At 39.2% G+C, this 20,280-nt stretch overlaps 1 protein-coding gene across 1 annotated transcript in view; it reads right to left on the bottom strand.

The window, feature by feature from the left end:
• Positions 1–20,280, bottom strand: part of MCF2L2 (MCF.2 cell line derived transforming sequence-like 2) — a 199,538-nt gene that overhangs the window by 124,271 nt on the left and 54,987 nt on the right. The window contains exons 8-10 of the mRNA XM_061192749.1: positions 4,543–4,667; positions 3,831–3,945; positions 3,273–3,392 (exon numbers count right to left, since the gene is read on the bottom strand). Of these exons, the coding sequence (XP_061048732.1) occupies positions 3,273–3,392; positions 3,831–3,945; positions 4,543–4,667 (360 nt within the window). The remainder of the gene's footprint in view (positions 1–3,272; positions 3,393–3,830; positions 3,946–4,542; positions 4,668–20,280) is intronic.

Raw genomic sequence — 20,280 nt, 5'->3', positions numbered from 1 at the left:
TGTAATTCAGAAACCTTTATTGTAATAACAGCTTATTTTTCCCCCAGGACTCTATTGCTATAACAGATGAAAGCTGGACATGTTTATTCTGGAAGAAAATGGTGAAGAAGGGGCGATACTGCTGTATCAGGGAACCCAGGACAGACCCACAGATAACGGCATAGGAATGGAATGCATGCGGAAGAGGGCCAGGTGAAACAAGAAAGGCAGAAAGTTAATGGTGGTTGAAACTGAGCTGCAGACACATGGGAGTTCCTTGTACTAGTCAATCTACTTTTTTGTGTGCTTGAAAATTTCCATTAAAAAAAAAGTCATGCCCCTCCAGCTAGATTACATCCCTAGGAGGTTAATGATCTGGGTTCCATGCCTTCTTGGACACAGTAGTGTAACTGCTGGCCCCTGGCCTTGGAGGGAGATGTCAAGGCTGAAAAAGGATTGGGTCTCCCTGTTTTGTCCTGGTCTGTTCCTTGTTGGCCCATCAGCAAAGGTCCCAGCATACCTCACAGCCAAAACCCTATAACAAATTCTGCTTTTAAAGAAGTAAGAGGGGTACTGGAACCATTGTTTCTCAGAATTAGAGACGAGTACTCAAAAGACGATTAAACCCTCAAACCACAAGAGCGTAAAAGAACAGGCTGAACTCTGGTTAGTGAGTTGGCTCAGAGGTTACCCATGAGGATGATACCACTGTACAGAGTAAGGGAGTTGGCAACAACCCAGAAATCAGTGTGTGGCTATGCTGAAAGGGAAGCTGACCCCTGGGTGCTGAGCGAAGGACAAACCTCAGGCAGGTTTTGGTGGCTTCTACCCAAACATTACCTTTTCCCTTTAACACTTTACAGGACAAATGGAAAGATTAGCCAAGCCCGTATCACTTGAAGAAACAATGCCGCTTACAAATCTGAGTGAAGACATGTTTAAAAAGTCCCGGTTATGATAAGATAGCTTTATTTGGTTCACCCAAAGGCAGAGGAATAGGTCTACTGCATCCTTTAGCAAATAAGTAAAAAACAGGGTAAGCAAGGCACAGGATGGGTAAAACCAATCTGCCTGGGCTCTGTGGGTTGTAGGTTAGCCCAGCTGTTCAGGAATGTTGCCCGTGAAAGATGCCCCATGACCATAGGTTTTGCCCCTACCTCCGGTCAGCGATTTTTAAAGTATGTACCAAAGATCACAAGTCCAAGGAGGTGGGCAGAAGAGAGAATGTGAATGCAGTCATGCAGATCCACCCCCAGTATTTAAAACCCAACCCAGAGCACCATCCAATGGCTTCCCGTTCCACTGAGAATAAAATCCAGTCCTCACCACCATTGCTCCCACCTGTTCTCTCCTGTCTCATTATGTTCCAGCCACATTCCTTGGGCCCCCAACCTCGTTCCCACCTCAAGACCTCTGTACTTGCAGCTCCTCTGCCTTGACTGCTATTCCCTAAATCTTTGCATGGCTACACAGATCTCAGATCAAAGGTCTGAGAGGCCTTTCCTAACTACTAAAGTAGCAACCCCCCCAGTCACTTTCTATCATGTCCTGTTATTTTCTTCATCCCACTTGTCACTCTCTGATATGATTATTTATTTGATTACTTTTCACTCGTCTGTCTCTCCCCAGTAGAATGTAACTCCCATGAAAGCAGGGTCTTGACTGTCTGGTTTGCCACTATAGCCACAGAATCTAGGACAAGGAATACCTGGTGATGAATGAGTACCTTCCTGGTAGGTCAGTAGCTACCTTCGTGATATACCTTCCTGGTAGGTCAGTAGCTACATTGGTGAGATATATATATAATATATATATGACACCATATTTTTCAAACCAAAAATAAAGGCACTGGGCTTGATGAGGCATTTTTCCTAAAATATGAATGTATGTAAATGAAAATACACAGCATCTACATTTAATAAGGAGTTCACTTGAGAAAAACTAAAATTGCATAGAACTGGGACTATCTTGGAGCCTCTGAGACATATAATTATCAGATAAATGAAATTCACTTTTTTTCATTGTTTAATAAACATTTCTGAAGACTCATGCCTTCAGCACTAAAGCATTTAGTTGTCAACGATCATCAGTAAGAGGAGTGCTCGCCAGGGAAGAATGGGATTGCTGAGTGAGAGTCCGGGTGCACAGGTGGGTCTGTGTGTTCACGCATGTGCAAAAGCACCTCCAGCTCAGAATTCATAACTGACAGCTCTTAAAGCCAGAGTGGCCTTGGTTTACGTTTGTTACTATTCTCTGGGGAAGTATGTCTCTAACTATAATGTGAGTGTCAAAAGCCTAACTTTAATGGGTGTGTCAAATGCCTGGGGATCTTATTAAAATGCAGATTCTGATTCTGAGGTGGGGCCTGAGATTTCCCCATATTTCTAATAAGTTCTCACTCAGGTGACGGCTTCTGGCCAGAGGATCACACGTTGAGAAGCAAATTTCTAGTACTACAAAATTACCATCTACCATAATCTAGAGGAAAGACACCTCTAGATTAGCTCAGAAAGGAAGTGGTAACCATAGAAGACTTAGTTCCCAAGAGACAAAAATATAGAGAACCCAATTAAAGAAAAGCAGAAAGGAACTTCTCTGGAAAGAGATGACTGGGCTTTCTTAAATTCATAATAAGCCAAATTTGTAAGGACTTAAGATAGACGCACTCCTAAGTGCTGATCTGTGTACAGATCTGGGAAACTGTTGAACTCTGTTATGAGAATCTGAAACATATATTCCTTTCAAGTTCCTTTACAAGTTTGATATTTACAACTCTTTGAGCATGAGAAAGCAGAAAGCTTTGCCAACTCTCTGTAGCAACAGAACTAATGTGGACCCATTTCCCCCTTTTCCCCATCATGCCTATTATAAAACTAGTTATTTTTCTCTGGTTTGCCCTTTAAAAGTTTCCCCTCCTTACCACCAACTCGAGCCCCCAACCTCTGGCCCAGTGGGTAACATACCCAGTGTGACCTTACATCCTGTTTTTCCCCCACTAGTCTGTCACCCCATGAATGGGCAGGGCCACCTGGAACTCTCACCCCACTGAAGCCTCCAGCCTCAACTGGGTGCTCCGGCTGCCTTAACAGAACTCTCACTGCCCTCATCATTCCTCAGAGTTGTTAACGTGCATATCTCCCTGGAGACCTGGGGTGAGTGTGAGGTCACTGAAAAGGCAGGATTTGGGCATTCCTGTGTCTTTCGGCAACCTTCTAGCAATAATGAGTGGCCATGATCTGTCACCATCCACAGTGACCCTCTTCCTAGTCCACAAAAATGGCAAAAAAACAAACCTGGCCTTCTCCTTCCAGTTTTTTGTATTCCTTAAGAAGTTGCTCCACACGCATCGCACTGTCTCCGATGTCTGTAAACTCTGCTTGCTCTGCCAACACGTTGTCCAGGGCAAGCTTAACCTACAAGACACATTAGAAAAGCCCAGACATAAGCCAATGGACACCCATCTGGAGGTATAGGTTTGTTATACTCTAGACAACTTGAAAATCCAAAAAGGATTCAGGACATATGTGTATCTATATAGATTTATTTTTTTTCTACAGCTCATCAGCTTTCAGATTAAGCTGAGGGTGCTGAGACACATGTGGATGGAATATAAAAGCTACACGGAATCAAAAAGGAAGGTAAACCATCACTGAAATACCATGTATGCCAACAGGAAAATGGGATTCTAGTACATTGCTACCCACTGAAAAGGTGAGAAGAGGAATCAAAGATAGAAGGAGGGGACTGGATTGGGGAGGGGAGGGAAGCCCGATGCCCAGAGTTCAAGGGCAAAGAGAGAACCAGAAGTCACTGAAACGTAACGGAAGTTTTATTAAACAAGAAAATAATACCTCACAAAAATTGTGTTCAAAGTGCTGTAGTTGTAGGCATTGATTAAGCTTCAGGTAATGGTCAGACCAGAACTGACTAAAGGCTTTTTCCGTTTCATTCAACTGAACTAATAACCTGTCAAGAAAGAACAAGAAAGGACATGCAGTCAGCATTCATTTCCACAGGCTCATGGAGATAACACTCGTGTTTTTAGTCAGTGTTACTAATTGTGATAATCTCCTTATTATGAAGTCTGTGTCACCTATGACTTTCTCCTAGTTCAGCTGGTTTCCACATTTCCCATTTTTTAATCAGGACACCCTCAGGACTAGGCAGAAACTTCACTTCAGATGCAGCTGCTATGCTTTAAAATGTACCCCAGGTAACTTTACCTTTCTCTCTATTTCTTTCCACCTAAGAAGACAGGTGTGCAAAGCACAGCACCCAACCAAACTGTTATTTGGCAACGAAGCTCAGTAAATACTACCATCTTCCTTGACATCCTGGGATGAAAGCAGATCATAGGAGGAGGGAATGGCATTCTCATAAAAATATCTCTGTAGATGGATGCCAGAAGGATACCACGGTTTTTCCTTCATTGTCTCAAATATTCTTCTTTCGTGACCCCATCAAGACCCATCAGCAGCTGTTCCAATCTGTTCTTGGTTGTTTCAGATCATGTGGTTCTACGTATTCTCTCCTGAAAAAGCAGATTCCACCCCTCTCACTCACCTTTCCATGGTAGCTACATTCTCAGCTTCATTGAGACTGAGTTTGCTGGTGGGACTTTTGGTTGCTTGTTCTTGAATACATGACAGCAATGTGGTCCCTTGCTTTCCAAGTAATTTTAGCTCATCCTAGAGAAAGGAAAATACAGTCTCTCTTAGAAGGAATTAAAAGCAAATTCTAGGTAGTTTTGAGGTGAGGAAAATGGTAGCTCAGTATATTTTTATTATATAGCAAATTAAATGCTAAAGAAGTCAAGCTATAGCTTTTTAAATTGATTAACTTATTCCTAAATAGGTAATACATACACGATACAAAATTCAAAATATACAAAAGGGTACATATTGAAAACATCAAGTCTTGTGTCCACAGCCCATTCACTTTCCCATTCCAAAAGCAACAACTGTTAAGTTTTTGTGTGTATCTCAAATTGTTGTAAATTAAAAACAATTAGTTAATAAAATCTGGTTTTAATCCAAGATAGTGACCAGAAACAAGAAAATGACAGATATCAAGTGTTAAGTGCTGGAAAACGCCATGCAATAATAATGTAATCAATGCTAGTCGACCATAAAAAAAAAACTTCATCTGGTCTCATCAATAAACACCTGCCATTCCTGCCCCCAGAGTGTGGCCTTGTTCAGTTATCAAAGTTCAGCAGAGATGGGCAGCAATTTCAGTTTGACATGGAAAGATTCATATTTCCAAGGCAATTCTATTCTCCTCTTTTTACATAGGGACTTAGGGCATTGCAACTGGGGAAGATGTCAGCCTATCTCTTTCCAAATCCAGTGGCTCTAGTCCTCTACTCACATAATACAGGGGGTCTCTCAATGCCCTGAGCATTAAGCATAAGGTAAGCCAAAAGGGGTGGAGCCTGGCCTAGAATTTTGCTGCTGAGAGTTTTGGGTTTTGTTCCTGGGTCACTCAGGATGCTTGTTTGGTATGCCCTGAAGGTAAGAATAGGCCCATAGTTACAAAACAATCTCCTCGATGCACATCAACACTAAATCTCTTCCTCCAGGCCCAGCCATCTCCAGCCTCACTGATGCAGAACTCATTCCCTGTGGGAGGAGTTTTATACTCTCCACTCCAGTCACACAGAAATCCAGGCCCTCTCAGCCTTATGCCTTTGCTCCTCGTCTCCCATCCCACTCCAGTATTCACCCCTTTGAAGGCTTCCATTACCTATACCCAGCCTCAAACTTGTCCCAAGATCTGGCTGATGATAGATTTGACTCCTCTGATCAAAATTCTTTGGACAGCCCCTGTGGCTCTGTCCTCTCCAGGTAATGCCCCAAGTCGGCCACTTGACTGGTATTCCTGCCTGGTAACTGGACATATCCCTTCTTCTCCACTCTCAGGTATCAGCCCTCATTTCTTATCTCATCAGTGCTTGTTAAATATTTGTAGGTTGGATGAATTAAAAATGGTCTAAAAGAAATTACATTGCAGATGGATAAAGACAAATAAGATATGGTGGGGGAGAAAAAAGCACTCATTAGTAAGTGCTCTTAGCTTTTCCCTCCTCCTCCTCCCCATGAAAAAGGGTCTTGGCTATTCTACTCAGTTTCTTAACTGCTTCTAAGCTTCCGGCATTCCAGCAGTATTGTGGCATTAGCCATTATCTTATTTATATATATTTATACACACACTTACACACACACAGGATGTGCGATACAGAATTGGGAGGAAAGATGGAGGGACCAAAGAAGAAGAGGCATATTACTAGGGCAAGAAGGAGACATTGGAAGGGGAAACTTGGAAGAGAGATACAGCCAAAAAGCTGCAGAATGTGAGGAAAGTATATGAGAGTGAAAAGATGAATCTTAGTAAGTGATGTCATACACTGTGTATTTCCTTTACATGGTTAAAAATACAAGGAAAGGGACTTCCCTGGTGGTCCAGTGGTTAAGACTCCATGCTCCCAACGCAGGGGGCACAGGTTCGATCCCTAGCTGGGGAACTAAGATCCTGCATGCTGCACAGCGTGGCCAAAAATAAATTTAAAAAAATACAAGGAAAAATTGTAACCTGGTTACACTATGGGACCAGACCACATGGTCAGCTTCAGTAGGGTTACCAAAATCTGCCATAAACATGGAGGGAAAGAATAGGGAACTATGGTACTTGGACAGCATAAAGGTAAGTTGCCCAACCCCAAAATGGAGTTTGTCCTTGTTCACACTGGTGACAATTCAAAATATTTAATACCTGTATAGAGCAGGCACTAACCAATTAGCACAGAAGTCAGACACAATGCTGAAACAGTCCTGAGGCCAACTGTGGTCCAGGTGTTAACCCTTTAGTGGGTTAAAGGGTTGCCAGAATCACGAGGAGGTCTTGTGGGTCCTAGGAAATGGGCCAGGGAGGTAGAATGAAGCTCTCAAGGGATATAAATCTTTAATTCTTTTAACAACTGGTAAGGCTGTCCGAGTGTGTACTCATCATTATGGTTCCATCATTATGGAAACAAGCAGTTGGTCAGAAGAAGACTTACTTAGCAAGGCACTGGGGACTACTTCAGGGTCAAAAGAATTTAAATTTTCTGGGAGGAATTCTTTTTGTGACAAGGGTAAGCATGAATGTAGACACATATTCATTCATTTAAAATGTATTTACTATAAAGAACTATTTTTACATGCCAGGCCCTGTGCTCGGTTGTGTCATGGGCTGGGAGTGGAGGTAAGGCGGGAAGTAAAACAATCAGTCAGAGCCTAGAGAATACATGAATGCTTTATACTCCTTATTCCACTTTTAATACTTACCCTCTATCTGCCATTAAAAGTTAGCTCTACTATCTTGTGTTGTTTATGATGTTGACTAATGAATTCCAGAATCCGGCCTTTAAAATGCAAATCTTCACAATTTAGAGAAAAAAGTCCTTGAAAGAGATGAGACATTCCCTTTCCTCAGTAACTGCTGAGAGAGATCTCCCTGTGATATAAAACTAGATAAAAACACTGATTATTAGGGTATTAGCATCAAAATACCCTACGGTATTTTGTATCTATTGAAATACCAATAGGTATTCATAAGAATTCCAATTCTGTCTTCCTGTGCAAAAACGAGACCTCTCTGCCTACCTCTTTCTAACTTATGTAGAGTTACTGCAAGTAGAGTTTGAACAAAGGGTCTTTAAAAACTCTTAAAACTATAAAATTATTGCTAGGGCCTATGAAAATACCTTGTAATTCTTTTGTTTTTTTGTAAAGCAAAATTTTTTTAAAAAGCTTTTTCTTTTTAAAAAAAATTTTTAATTTATTTTTTGGCTGCGTTGGGTCTTCATTGCTGCACGCAGGCTTTCTCTAGTTTCGGCGAGCGGGGCTACTCTTCATTGCAGTGCACGGCCTTCTCACTGCGGTAGCTTCTCTTGTTGTGGCGCAAGGGCTCTACGTGCGTGGGCTTCAGTAGCTGTGGCGCATGGGCTCAGTAGTTGTGGCACACAGGCTTAGTTGCTCCATGGCATGTGGGATCTTCCTGGACCAGAGATCGAACCCATGTCCCCTGCATTGACAGGCGGATTCTTAACCACTGCATCACCAGGGAAGTCCCATAACTTGTAATTCTGATTGATCACCTTCCTGATTATTTGTTACCGTGGTAGTATTGATGGAATTGTCCTCTCTGAATACAAAACTGAATGAATACTGAATGGAACAAATACTGAATACTAAACAGTATTCATATTTGTAAAAATTGATCTGTCACATAACTGAAGGACCACTGGCACTTTCCTCTCCTCCTGCATGATGAGAAAAAGGCCTATGGCTCTTTTAGCTTTCTTATTTTAACAACAACAACAACAAAAAATGGGAGTCTTATCCTACTTAAAGGAACACATGGTACAGTGTCTTAGTTGACTAAAGCATCTGAGAGCCAAAGGACAAGGCCCCATGTTTCTGGTCTAAATAAGACTGACAGAGAAGTGAGAATCACCCTCTTTGAGATGCAAGAGGGAGACTGCCTGCTTCTGTGAGCTGCCTCCAAAACCAGCAAGGAAAAAGACAATAGGGAGAGCTGTTTTGCTAAGAAAGAATTCTGCAAGGCCATCAAAAACAGGGTAAGAAAGTACATATCTATATAGGGTTGGTGGTTATTTTATTATTGTCTTAGGGCCCAAAAATCTTTCTTTTTTTAAATTGAAATATAATTCATGTATCATAAAATTCAACATTTTAAAGTGTATAATTCCATGGTTTTTTTCCAGAACATTTTCACCACCCCCCCAAAAAGAAATCCCATACCTATAAGGCACTCTCCATTTCCCCCTCTTCCGAGCTCCCAGGAACCACTAATCTACCTGCTTTCTCTGTGGATTTGCCTATTCTGGATATTTCATATAAATGGAATCATACAATATGTGGCTTTTTTGTGTTTGCTTCTTTCACTTTGTATGCTTTCAAGGTTCATACATATTGTAGCATGCATCAGTACTTCATTCCTTTCAATGGCTGAATAATATTCCATTGTATGGATATATCACAATTTATTTATCCATTCCTTCAACGGTTGATGGATATATGGGCTGTTTCCACTGTTTGGATGTTATGAATAATGCTGCTATGAACATTCATGTATAAACTTCTGTGTGAAACGTTTTCTTTTCTTTCTTTTTATTGCAGTATAATTGCTTTACAACGTTGTGTTAGTTTCTGCTGTACAACAAAGTGAATCAGCTATATGTATACATATACCCCCTCCCTCCCACACCCCACATCCCACCCACCTAGGTCGCCACAGAGCACAGAGCTCAGCTTCCTGTGCTTTACAGCATGTTCCCGCTACCTATCTATTTTATATTTGGTAGTGTATACATGTCAATCTTAATTTCCCAATTCGTCTCCCCCTCCCCTTCCCCCCATGCCCACATGTCCGTTCTCTACATCAGCATCTCTATTCCTGCCCTGCAAATAGGTTCATCTGTATCACTTTTCTAGATTCCACATATATGCGTTAATATACGATATTTGTTTTTCTCTTTCTGGCTTACTTCACTCTGTATGACAGACTCTGGGTCCATCCACATCTCTACAAATGACCCAATTTCGTTCCTTTTTATGGCTGAGTAATATTCCATTGTATATATGTACCACATCTTTTTTTTTTTTTGCCATTTCAGTGCTATTTATTTATTTATTTATTTAAGATTTTTAGAAATTTCATGTAATGTCTGAAACACTTATATTAACACATTTCCATACAAATAACCCAATGAAAGTTTAGTATTCGTTGTTTTGTTTGTTTGTTTTTTTATACTGCAGGTTCTTATTAGTCATCAACTTTATACACATCAGTGTATACATGTCAATCCCAAGCGCCCAATTCAGCACACCACCATCCCCACCCCACCGCAGTTTTCCCCCCTTCGTGTCCATATGTCTGTCCTCTACATCAGCATCTCTATTCCTGCCCTGCAAATAGGTTCATCTGTACCATTTTTCTAGGTTCCACATACATGCGTTAATATACGATATTTGTTTTTCTCTTTCTGACTTACTTCACTCTGTATGACAGTCTCTAGATCCATCCACGTCTCAACAAATGACTCAATTTCGTTTCTTTTTATGGCTGAGTAATATTCCATTGTATATATGTATCACAACGTCTTTATCCATTCGCCTGTTGATGGGCATTTAGGTTGCTTCCATGACCTGGCTATTGTAAATAGTGCTGCAATGAACATTGGGGTGCATGTGTCTTTTTGAATTATGGTTTTCTCTGGGTATACGCCCAGTAGTGGGATTGCTGGATCATATGGTAAATCTATTTTTAGTTTTTTAAGGAACCTCCATACTGTTCTCCATAGTGGCTGTATCAATTTACATTCCCAACAACAGTGCAAGAGGGTTCCCTTTTCTCCACACCCTGTCCAGCATTTGTTGTTTGTAGATTTTCTGATGATGCCCATTCTAACTGGTGTGAGGTGATACCTCATTGTCGTTTTGATTTGCATTTCTCTAATGATTAGTGATGTTGAGCATCTTTTCATGTGCTTCTTGGCCATCTGTATGTCTTCTTTGGAGAAATGTCTATTTAGGTCTTCTGCCCATTTTTGGATTGGGTTGTTTGTTTCTTTAATATTGAGCTGAATGAGCTGTTTATATATTTTGGAGATTAATCCTTTGTCCGTTGATTCGTTTGCAAATATTTTCTCCCATTCTGAGGGTTGTCTTTTCGTCTTGTTTATGGTTTCCTTTGCTGTGCAAAAGCTTTGAAGTTTCATTAGGTCCCATTTGTTTATTTTTGTTTTTATTTCCATTACTCTAGGAGGTGGGTCAAAAAAGATCTTGCTGTGATTTATGTCAAAGAGTGTTCTTCCTATGTTTTCCTCTAAGAGTTTTATAGTGTCCGGTCTTACATTTAGGTCTCGAATCCATTCTGAGTTTATTTTTGTGTATGGTGTTAGGGAGTGTTCTAATTTCATTCTTTTACATGTGGCTGTCCAGTTTTCCCAGCACCACTTATTGAAGAGATTGTCTTTTCTCCATTTTATATCTTTACCTCCTTTGTCATAGATTAGTTGACCATAGGTGTGTGGGTTTATCTCTGGGCTTTCTATCTTGTTCCATTGATCTATGTTTCTGTTTTTGCGCCAGTACCATATTGTCTTGATTACTGTAGCTTTGTAGTATAGTCTGAAGTCAGGGAGTCTGATTCCTCCAGCTCCGTTTTTTTCCCTCAAGACTGCTTTGGCTATTCGGGGTCTTTTGTGTCTCCATACAAATTTTACAATGATTTGTTCTAGTTCTGTAAAAAATGCCATTGGTAATTTGATAGGGATTGCATTGAATCTGTAGATTGCTTTGGGTAGTATGGTCATTTTCACGATATTGATTCTTCCAATCCAAGAACATGGTACATCTCTCCATCTGTTGGTATCATCTTTAATTTCTTTCATCAGTGTCTTATAGTTTTCTGCATACAGGTCTTTTGTCTCCCTAGGTAAGTTTATTCCTAGGTATTTTATTCTTTTTGTTGCAGTGGTAAATGGGAGTGTTTCCTTAATTTCTCTTTCAGATTTTTCATCATTAGTGTATAGGAATGCAAGAGATTTCTGTGCATTAATTTTGTATCCTGCAACTTTACCAAATTCATTGATTAGTTCTAGTAGTTTTCTGGTGGCATTTTTAGGATTCTCTATGTATAGTATCATGTCATCTGCAAGCAGTGACAGTTTTACTTCTTCTTTTCCAATTTGTATTACTTTTATTTCTTTTCTTCTCTGATTGCCGTGGCTAGGACTTCCAAAACTATGTTGAATAATAGTGGTGAGAGTGGACATCCTTGTCTTGTTCCTGATCTTAGAGGAAATGCTTTCAGTTTTTCACCATTGAGAATCATGTTTGCTGTGGGTTTGTCATATATGGCCTTTATTATGTTGAGGTACGTTCCCTCTATGCCCACTTTCTGGAGAGTTTTTATCATAAATGGGTGTTGAATTTTGTCAAAAGCTTTTTCTGCATCTATTGAGATGATCATATGGTTTTTATTCTTCAATTTGTTAATATGGTGTATCACATTGATTGATTTGCGTATATTGAAGAATCCTTGCATCCCTGGGATAAATCCCACTTGATCGTGGTGTATGATCCTTTTAATGTGTTGTTGGATTCTGTTTGCTAGTATTTTGTTGAGGATTTCTGCATCTATATTCATCAGTGATATTGGTCTGTAATTTTCTTTTTTTGTAGTATCTTTGTCTGGTTTTGGTATCAGGGTGATGGTGGCCTCATAGAATGAGTTTGGGAGTGTTCCTTCCTCTGCAATTTTTTGGTTAGAGTTTGAGAAGGATGGGTGTTAGCTCTTCTCTGAATGTTTGATAGAATTCACCTGTGAAGCCATCTGGTCCTGGACTTTTGTTTGTTGGAAGATTTTTAATCACAGTTTCAATTTCATTACTTGTGATTGGTCTGTTCATATTTTGTTTCTTCCTGGTTCAGTCTTGGAAGGTTATACCTTTCTAAGAATTTGTCCATTTCTTCCAGGTTGTCCATTTTATTGGCATAGAGTTGCTTGTAGCAGTCTCTTAGGATGCTTTGTATTTCTGCGGTGTCTGTTGTAACTTCACCTTTTTCATTTCTAATTTTATTGATTTGAGTCCTCTCCCTCTTTTTCTTGATGAGTCTGGCTAATGGCTTATCAATTTTGTTTATCTTCTCAAAGAGCCAGCTTTTAGTTTTATTGATCTTTGCTATTGTTTTCTTTGTTTCTATTTCATTTATTTCCACTCTGATCTTTATGATTTCTGTCCTTCTGCTAACTTTGGGTTTTGTTTGTTCTTCTTTCTCTAGTTCCTTTAGGTGTAAGCTTAGATTGTTTACTTGAGATTTTTCTTGTTTCTTTAGGTAGGCTTGTATAGCTATAAACTTCCCTCTTAGAACTGCTTTTGCTGCATCCCATAGGTTTTGGATCGTCGTGTTTTCATTGTAATTTGTCTCTAGGTATTTTTTGATTTCCTCTTTGATTTCTTCAGTGATCTCTTGGTTATCTAGTAACGTATTGTTTAGCCTCCATGTGTTTGTGTTTTTTACGTTTTTTTCCCTGTAATTCATTTCTAATCTCATAGCGTTGTGGTCAGAAAAGATGTTTGATATGATTTCAATTTTCTTAAATTTACTGAGGCTTGATTTGTGACCCAAGATGTGATCTATCCTGGAGAATGTTCCGTGCGCACTTGAGAAGAAAGTGTAATCTGCTGTTTTTGGATGGAATGTCCTCTAAATATCAATTAAATCTATCTGGTCTATTGTGTCATTTAAAGCTTCTGTTTCCTTATTTATTTTCATTTTGGATGATCTGTCTATTGGTGTAAGTGAGGTGTTAAAGTCCCCTACTATTATTGTGTTACTGTCGATTTCCTCTTTTATAGCTGTTAGCAGTTGCCTTATGTATTGAGGTGCTCCTATGTTGGGTGCATATATATTTACAATTGTTATATTTTCTTCTTGGATTGATCCCTTGATCATTATGTAGTGTCCTTCCTTGTCTCTTGTAACATTCTTTATTTTAAAGTCTATTTTATCTGATATGAGTATAGCTACTCCAGCTTTCTTTTGATTTCCATTTGCATGGAGTATCTTTTTCCATCCCTTCACTTTCAGTCTGTATGTGTCCCTAGGTCTGAAGTGGGTCTCTTGTAGACAGCATATATATGGGTCTTGTTTTTGTATCCATTCAGCAAGCCTGTGTCTTTTGGTTGGAGCATTTAATCCATTCACGTTTAAGGTAATTATCAATATGTATGTTCCTATGACCATTTTCTTAATTGTTTTGGGTTTGTTTTTGTAGGTCCTTTTCTTCTCTTGTGTTTCCCACTTAGAGAAGTTCCTTTAGCATTTGTTGTAGAGCTGGTTTGGTGGTGCTGAATTCTCTCAGCTTTTGCTTGTCTGTAAAGCTTTTGATTTCTCCATGAAATCTAAATAAGATCCTTGCCGGGTAGAGTAATCTTGGTTGTAGGTTCTTCCCTTTCATCACTTTAAGTATATCATGTCACTCCCTTCTGGCTTGCAGAGTTTCTGCTGAGAAATCAGCTGTTAACCTTATGGGAGTTCCCTTGTATGTTATTTGTCGTTTTTCCCTTGCTGCTTTCAATAATTTTTCTTTGTCTTTAATTTTTGCCAGCTTGATTACTATGTGTCTCCGCGTGTTTCTCCTTGGGTTTATCCTGTATGGGACTCGCTGCGCTTCCTGGACTTGGGTGGCTATTTCCTTTCCCATGTTAGGGAAGTTTTCGACTATAATCTCTTCAAATATTTTCTCTGGTCCTTCGTCTCTCTCTTCTCCTTCTGGGACCCCTATAATGCGAATGTTGTTGCGTTTAATGTTGTCCCAGAGGTCTCTTAGGCTGTCTTCATTTCTTTTCATTCTTTTCTCTTTAGTCTGTTCCGCAGCAGTGAATTCCACCATTCTGTCTTCCAGGTCACTTATCCGTTGTTCTGCCTCAGTTATTCTGCTATTGATTCCTTCTAGTGTAGTTTTCATTTCAGTTATTGTATTGTTCATCTCTGTTTGTTTGTTCTTTAATTCTTCTAGGTCTTTGATAAACATTTCTTGCATCTTCTCGATCTTTGCCTCTATTCTTTTTCCGAGGTCCTGGATCACCTTCACTATCATTATTCTGAATTCTTTTTCTGGAAGGTTGCCTATCTCCACTTCATTTAGTTGTTTTTCTGGGGTTTTATCTTGTTCCTTCATCTGGTACATAGCCCTCTGCCTTTTCATCTTGTCTATATTTCTGTAAATGTGGTTTTTGTTCCACAGGCTGCAGGATTATAGTTCTTCTTGCTTCTGCTGTCTGCCGTCTGGTGGATGAGGCTATCTAAGAGGCTTGATGGGAGGGACTGGTAGTGGGTAGAGCTGACTGTTGCTGTGGTGGTCAGAACTCAGTAAAAGTTTAATCCACTTGACTGTTGATGGGTGGGGCTGGGTTCCCTCCCTGTTGGTTGTTTGGCCTGAGGCAACGCAACACTGGAGCCTACCTGGGCTCTTTGGTGGGGCTAATGACAGACTCTGGGAGGGCTCACGCCAAGGAGTATATCCCAGAACTTCTGCTGCCAGTGTCCTTGTCCCCACCGTGAAACAGAGCCACCCCCGCCTCTGCAGGAGACCTTCCAACACTAGCAGGTAGGTCTGGTTCAGTCTCCCCCGGGGTCACTGCTCCTTCCCCTGGGTCCCGATGCGCACACTACTTTGTGTGTGCCCTCCAAGAGTGGAGTCTGTGTTTCCCCCAGTCCTGTCAAAGTCCTGCAATCAATTCCCACTAGGCTTCAAAGTCTGATTCTCTAGGAATTCCTCCTCCCGTTGCCGGAACCCCAGGTTGGGAAGCCTGACGTGGGGCTCAGAATCTTCACTCCAGTGGGTGGACTTCTGTGGTATAAGTGTTTGCCAGTCTGTGAGTCACCCACCCACCAGTTATGGGATTTGATTTTACTCTGATTGCGCCCCTCCTACCGTCTCATTGTGGCTTCTCCTTTGTCTTTGGATGTGGGGTATCTTTTTTGGTGAGTTCCAGTGTCTTCCTGTCGATGATTGTCCAGGAGCTAGTTGTGATTCTGGTGTTCTCGCAAGAGGGGGTGAGAGCACATCCTTCTACTCCGCCACCTTGGTTCCTCCCAATGACCTGTACCACATCTTCTTTATCCATTCAACTGTTGTTGGACTTTTAAGTTGTTTGCATGTCCTGGCTATTGTAAATAGTGCTGCAATGAACATTGAGGTACATGTGTACTTTTTTTTTTTTTTCATGTGTACTTTTGAATTATGGTTTTCTCAGGGTATACGCCCAGTAGTGGGATTGCTGGGTCATATGGTGGTTCTATTTTTAGTTTTCTAAGGAACCTCTATACTGTTTTCCATAGTGGCTGTATCAATTTACATTCCCACCAACAGTGCAAAAGGGTTCCCTTTTCTCCACACCCTCTCCAGCATTTATTGTTTCTAGATTTTTTGATGATGGCAATTCTGACCAGTGTGAGGTGATACCTCATTGTGGTTTTGATTTGCATTTCTCTAATGATTAGTGATGTTGAGCATCTTTTCATGTGTTTGTTGGCCATCTGTATGTCTTCTTTGGAGAAATGTCTATTTAGGTCTTCTGCCCATTTTTGGATTGGGTTGTTTGTTTTTTTGATATTGAGCTCCATGAGCTGCTTGTATATTTTGGAGATTAATCCTTTGTCCGTTGCTTCATTTGCAAATATTTTCTCCCATTCTCAGGGTTGTCTTTTCATCTTGTTTAAGACTTCCTTTGCTGTGCAAAACCTTTTGAGTTTAATTAGGTCCCATTTGTTTATTTTGGTTTTTATTTCCATTTCTCTAGAGGTGGGTCAAAAAGGATCTTGCTGTGATTTATGTCATAGAGTGTTCTGCCTATGTTTTCCTCCAAGAGTTTTATAGTGTCTGGCCTTACATTTAGGTCTTTAATCCATTTTGAGTTTATTTTTGTGTATGGTGTTAGGGAGTGTTCTAATTTCATTCTTTTGCATGTAGCTGTCCAGTTTTCCCAGCACCACTTATTGAAGAGGCTGTCTTTTCTCCATTGTATATTCTTGCCTCCTTTGTCAAAGATAAGGTGACCATACGTGCGTGGGTTTATTTCTGGGCATTCTATCCTGTACCATTGATCTATATTTCTGTTTTTGTGCCAGTACCATACTGTCTTGATAACTGTAGCTTTGTAATATAGTCTGAAGTCAGGGAGCCTCATTCCTCCAGCTCCATTTCTCATTCGCAAGATTGCTTTGGCTATTCAGAGTCTTTTGTGTTTCCATACAAATTGTAAACTTTTTTGTTCTAACTCTGTGAAGAATGCCATTGGTAATTTGATAGGGATTACAATGAATCTGTAGATTGCTTTGGGTAGTATAGTCATTTTCACAACTTTGATTCTTCCAATCCAAGAACATGGTATATTTCTCCATCTGTTTATGTCATCTTTAATTTCTTTCATCAGTGTTTTATAGTTTTCTGAGTACAGGTTTTTTGCCTCCTTAGGTAGGTATATACCTAGGTATTTTATTCTTTTTGTTGCAGTGGTAAATGGGAGTGTTTCCTTAATTTCTCTTTCGGATTTTTCGTTATTACTGTATAGGAATGCAAGAGATTTCTGTGCATTAATTTTGTATCCTGCAACGTTACCAAATTTACTGATTAGTTCTAGTAGTTTTCTGGTGACATCTTTAGGATTTTCTATGTATAGTATCATGTCACCTGCAAACGGTGACAGTTTTACTTCTTTTTTTCCAGCTTGTATTCCTTTTATTTCTTTTTCTTCTGATTGCCGTGGCTAGGACTTCCAAAACTATGTTGAATAAGAGTGGCGAGAGTGGACATCCTTGTCTTGTTCCTGATCTTAGAGGAAATGCTTTCAGTTTTTCACCACTGAGAATGATGTTTGCTGTGGGTTTCTCATATATGGCCTTTATTATGTTGAGGTAGATTCTCTCTATGCCCATTTTCTGGAGAGTTTTTATCATAAATGGGTGTTGAATTTTGTCAGAAGCTTTTTCTGCATCTATTGAGATGATCATATGGTTTTCATTCCTTAATTTGTTAATATGGTATATCACATTGATTGATTTGCATATACTGAAGAATCCTTGCATTCCTGGAATAAATCCCACTTGATCATGGTGTATGATCCTTTTAATGTGTTGTTGGATTCTGTTTGCTAGTATTTTATTGAGGGTTTTTGCATCTATGTTCCTCAGTGATATTGGTCTGTGATTTGCTTTTTTTGTGATATCTTTGTCTGGTTTTGGTATCAGGGTGATGGTGGCCTCATAGAAGAGATTTGGGAGTGTTCCTCCCTCTGCAATTTTTTGCAAGAGTTTGAAAAGGATAGGTGTTAGCTCTTCTCTGAATGTTTGATAGAATTCACCTGTGAAGCCATCTGGTCCTGGACTTTTGTTTGTTGGAAGACCTTTAATTACAGTTTCAATTTCATTACTTGTGATGGGTTTGTTTATATTTTCTAATTCTTCCTGGTTCAGTCTTGGTAAATTGTACCTTTCCAAGAATTTGTCCATTTCTTCAAGGTTGTCCATTTTATTGGCATATAGTTGTTTGTAGTAGTCTTTTATAATCCTTTCTATTCCTGTTTTGTTAGTTGTGATTTCTCCTTTTTCATTTCTAATTTTATTGATTTGTGTCCTCTCCCTTTCTTTCTCGATGAGTCTGGCTAAAGGTTTATCAATTTCGTTTATCTTCTCAAAGAACCAACTTTTAGTTTTATTGATCTTTGCTATTGTTTTCTTTGTTTCTATTTCATTTATTTCTACTCTGATCTTTATGATTTCTTTCCTTCTGCTGACTTTGGGTTTTCTTTGCTCTTCTTTCTCTAGTTGTTTTAAGTGTAGGATTCGGTTGTTTTTTGAGATTTTTCTTGTTTCTTGAGGTGAGATTGTATTGCTGTAAACTTCCCTCTTAGAACTGCTTTTGCTGAGTCCCATAGGTTTTGGGTCATCGTGTTTTTGTTGTCATTTGTTTCTATGTATTTTTTTATTTCCTCTGATTTCTTCAGTGATCTCTTGGTTATTCAGTAGTGCACTGTTTTGCCTCCATGTATTTATGTTTTTTACAGTTTTTTTTCCTGTAATTGATTTCTAATCTCATAGCGTTGTAGTCAGAAAAGATGCTTGATACGATTTCAATTTTCTTAAATTTTCCGAGGCTTGATTTGTGACCCAAGATGTGATCTATCCTGGAGAATGTTCCATGTGCACTTGAGAAGAAAGTGTGTTCTGCCACTTTTGGGTGGAATGCCCTATAAATATCAATTAAGTCTATCTGATCTATTGTGTCATTTAAAGCTTGCGTTTCCTTATTTATTTTCTGTTTGGATGATCTGTCCATTGGTGTAAGTGGGGTGTTAAAGTCCCCTACTATTATTGTGTTACTGTCAGTTTCCCCTTTTATGATGGTAAACATTTGCCTTATGTATTGAGGTGCTCTTATGTTGGGTGCATAAATATTTATAATTGTTATATCTTCTTCTTGGATTGATCCCTTGATCATTATGTCATGTCCTTCCTTATCTCTTGTAACAGTCTTTTTTTAAAGTCTATTTTATCTGATACGAGTATTGCTACTCCAGCTTTCTTTTGATTTCCATTTGCATGGAGTATCTTTTTCCATCCCTTCACTTTCAGTCTGTATGTGTCCCTTGGTCTGAAGTGGGTCTCTACAAGAGACAGCATATATATGAGTCTTGCTTCTGTATCCATTCAGCCAGTGTGTCTTTTGGTTGGAGCATTTAATCCATTTACATTCAAGGTTATTATTGATATGTATATTCCTATTACCATTTTCTTAATTGTTTTGGGTTTGCTTTTGTGGGTCTGTTTTCTTCTCTTGTGTTTCCTGCCTAGAGAAGTTCCTTTAGCATTTGTTGTAAAGTTGGTTTGGTGGTGCTGAATTCTCTTAGCTTTTGCTTGTCTGTAAAGCTTTTGATTTCTCCGTCAAATCTGAATGGGATCCTTGCTGGGTAGAGTAATCTTGGTTGTGGGTTTTTCTATTTCATCACTTTAAGTATATCCTGACACTCCCTTCTGGCCTGCAGAGTTTCTGCTGAAAAATCAGCTGATAACCTTATGGGGATTCCTTTGTATGTTATTTTTTGCTTTTCCCTTGCTACTTTTAATATTTTTTCTTTGAATTTAATTTTTCTTAGCTTGATTAATATGTCTTGGTGTGTTTCTCCTAGGGTTTATCCTGTATGGGACTGGTTGATTGCAGAGGCAACTATGTGCTTATGTGAACCTAAAATAAGGGCTCTCAAAGATCCCCTAGAGAAAGGAAGTCAAGAAATCAAACCAAATCTCTTAATGTTGTGCTGTTCAGACAAAAACTTTCTGGGCTGGGAGGAAGCCTTAAATCATACACTGTAACTTGTATAGATATTTAAATAGATTTAAAAGTTCACTGTTCTGAGGATGAATCTTACACTATTTTTTCACTTGGAAAAGATGCTTTCCAAATGAAAAAAAAAATTCAACTAGTTATAGAAACTTTGGTTTTAAAAAATAGGAAAATACTCAAGTAAAAATAAAAATAAGATTATGTAAAATAATCACAAAAACTACTAAGTTATTCATAAAAGTTTAAATAGTATTCCTTTTTTGTAATATAAACTCTTTCTCTCTCTAAAGCTTTTTTGGATGGGAAAAAGGAAAAATCTAAACCTAGTTTAATGATTTTGGAATTTTTGCTTCTAATTTATAAGATATGAAACAAAGAAGTCAA

This window comes from Eubalaena glacialis, chromosome 6 (assembly GCF_028564815.1).
Source record: "Eubalaena glacialis isolate mEubGla1 chromosome 6, mEubGla1.1.hap2.+ XY, whole genome shotgun sequence".
Lineage (NCBI taxonomy): Eukaryota > Metazoa > Chordata > Mammalia > Artiodactyla > Balaenidae > Eubalaena > Eubalaena glacialis.
The sequence above is the reverse complement of the archived record's forward strand: the minus strand, read 5'-3'. Positions and strand labels throughout refer to the sequence as shown.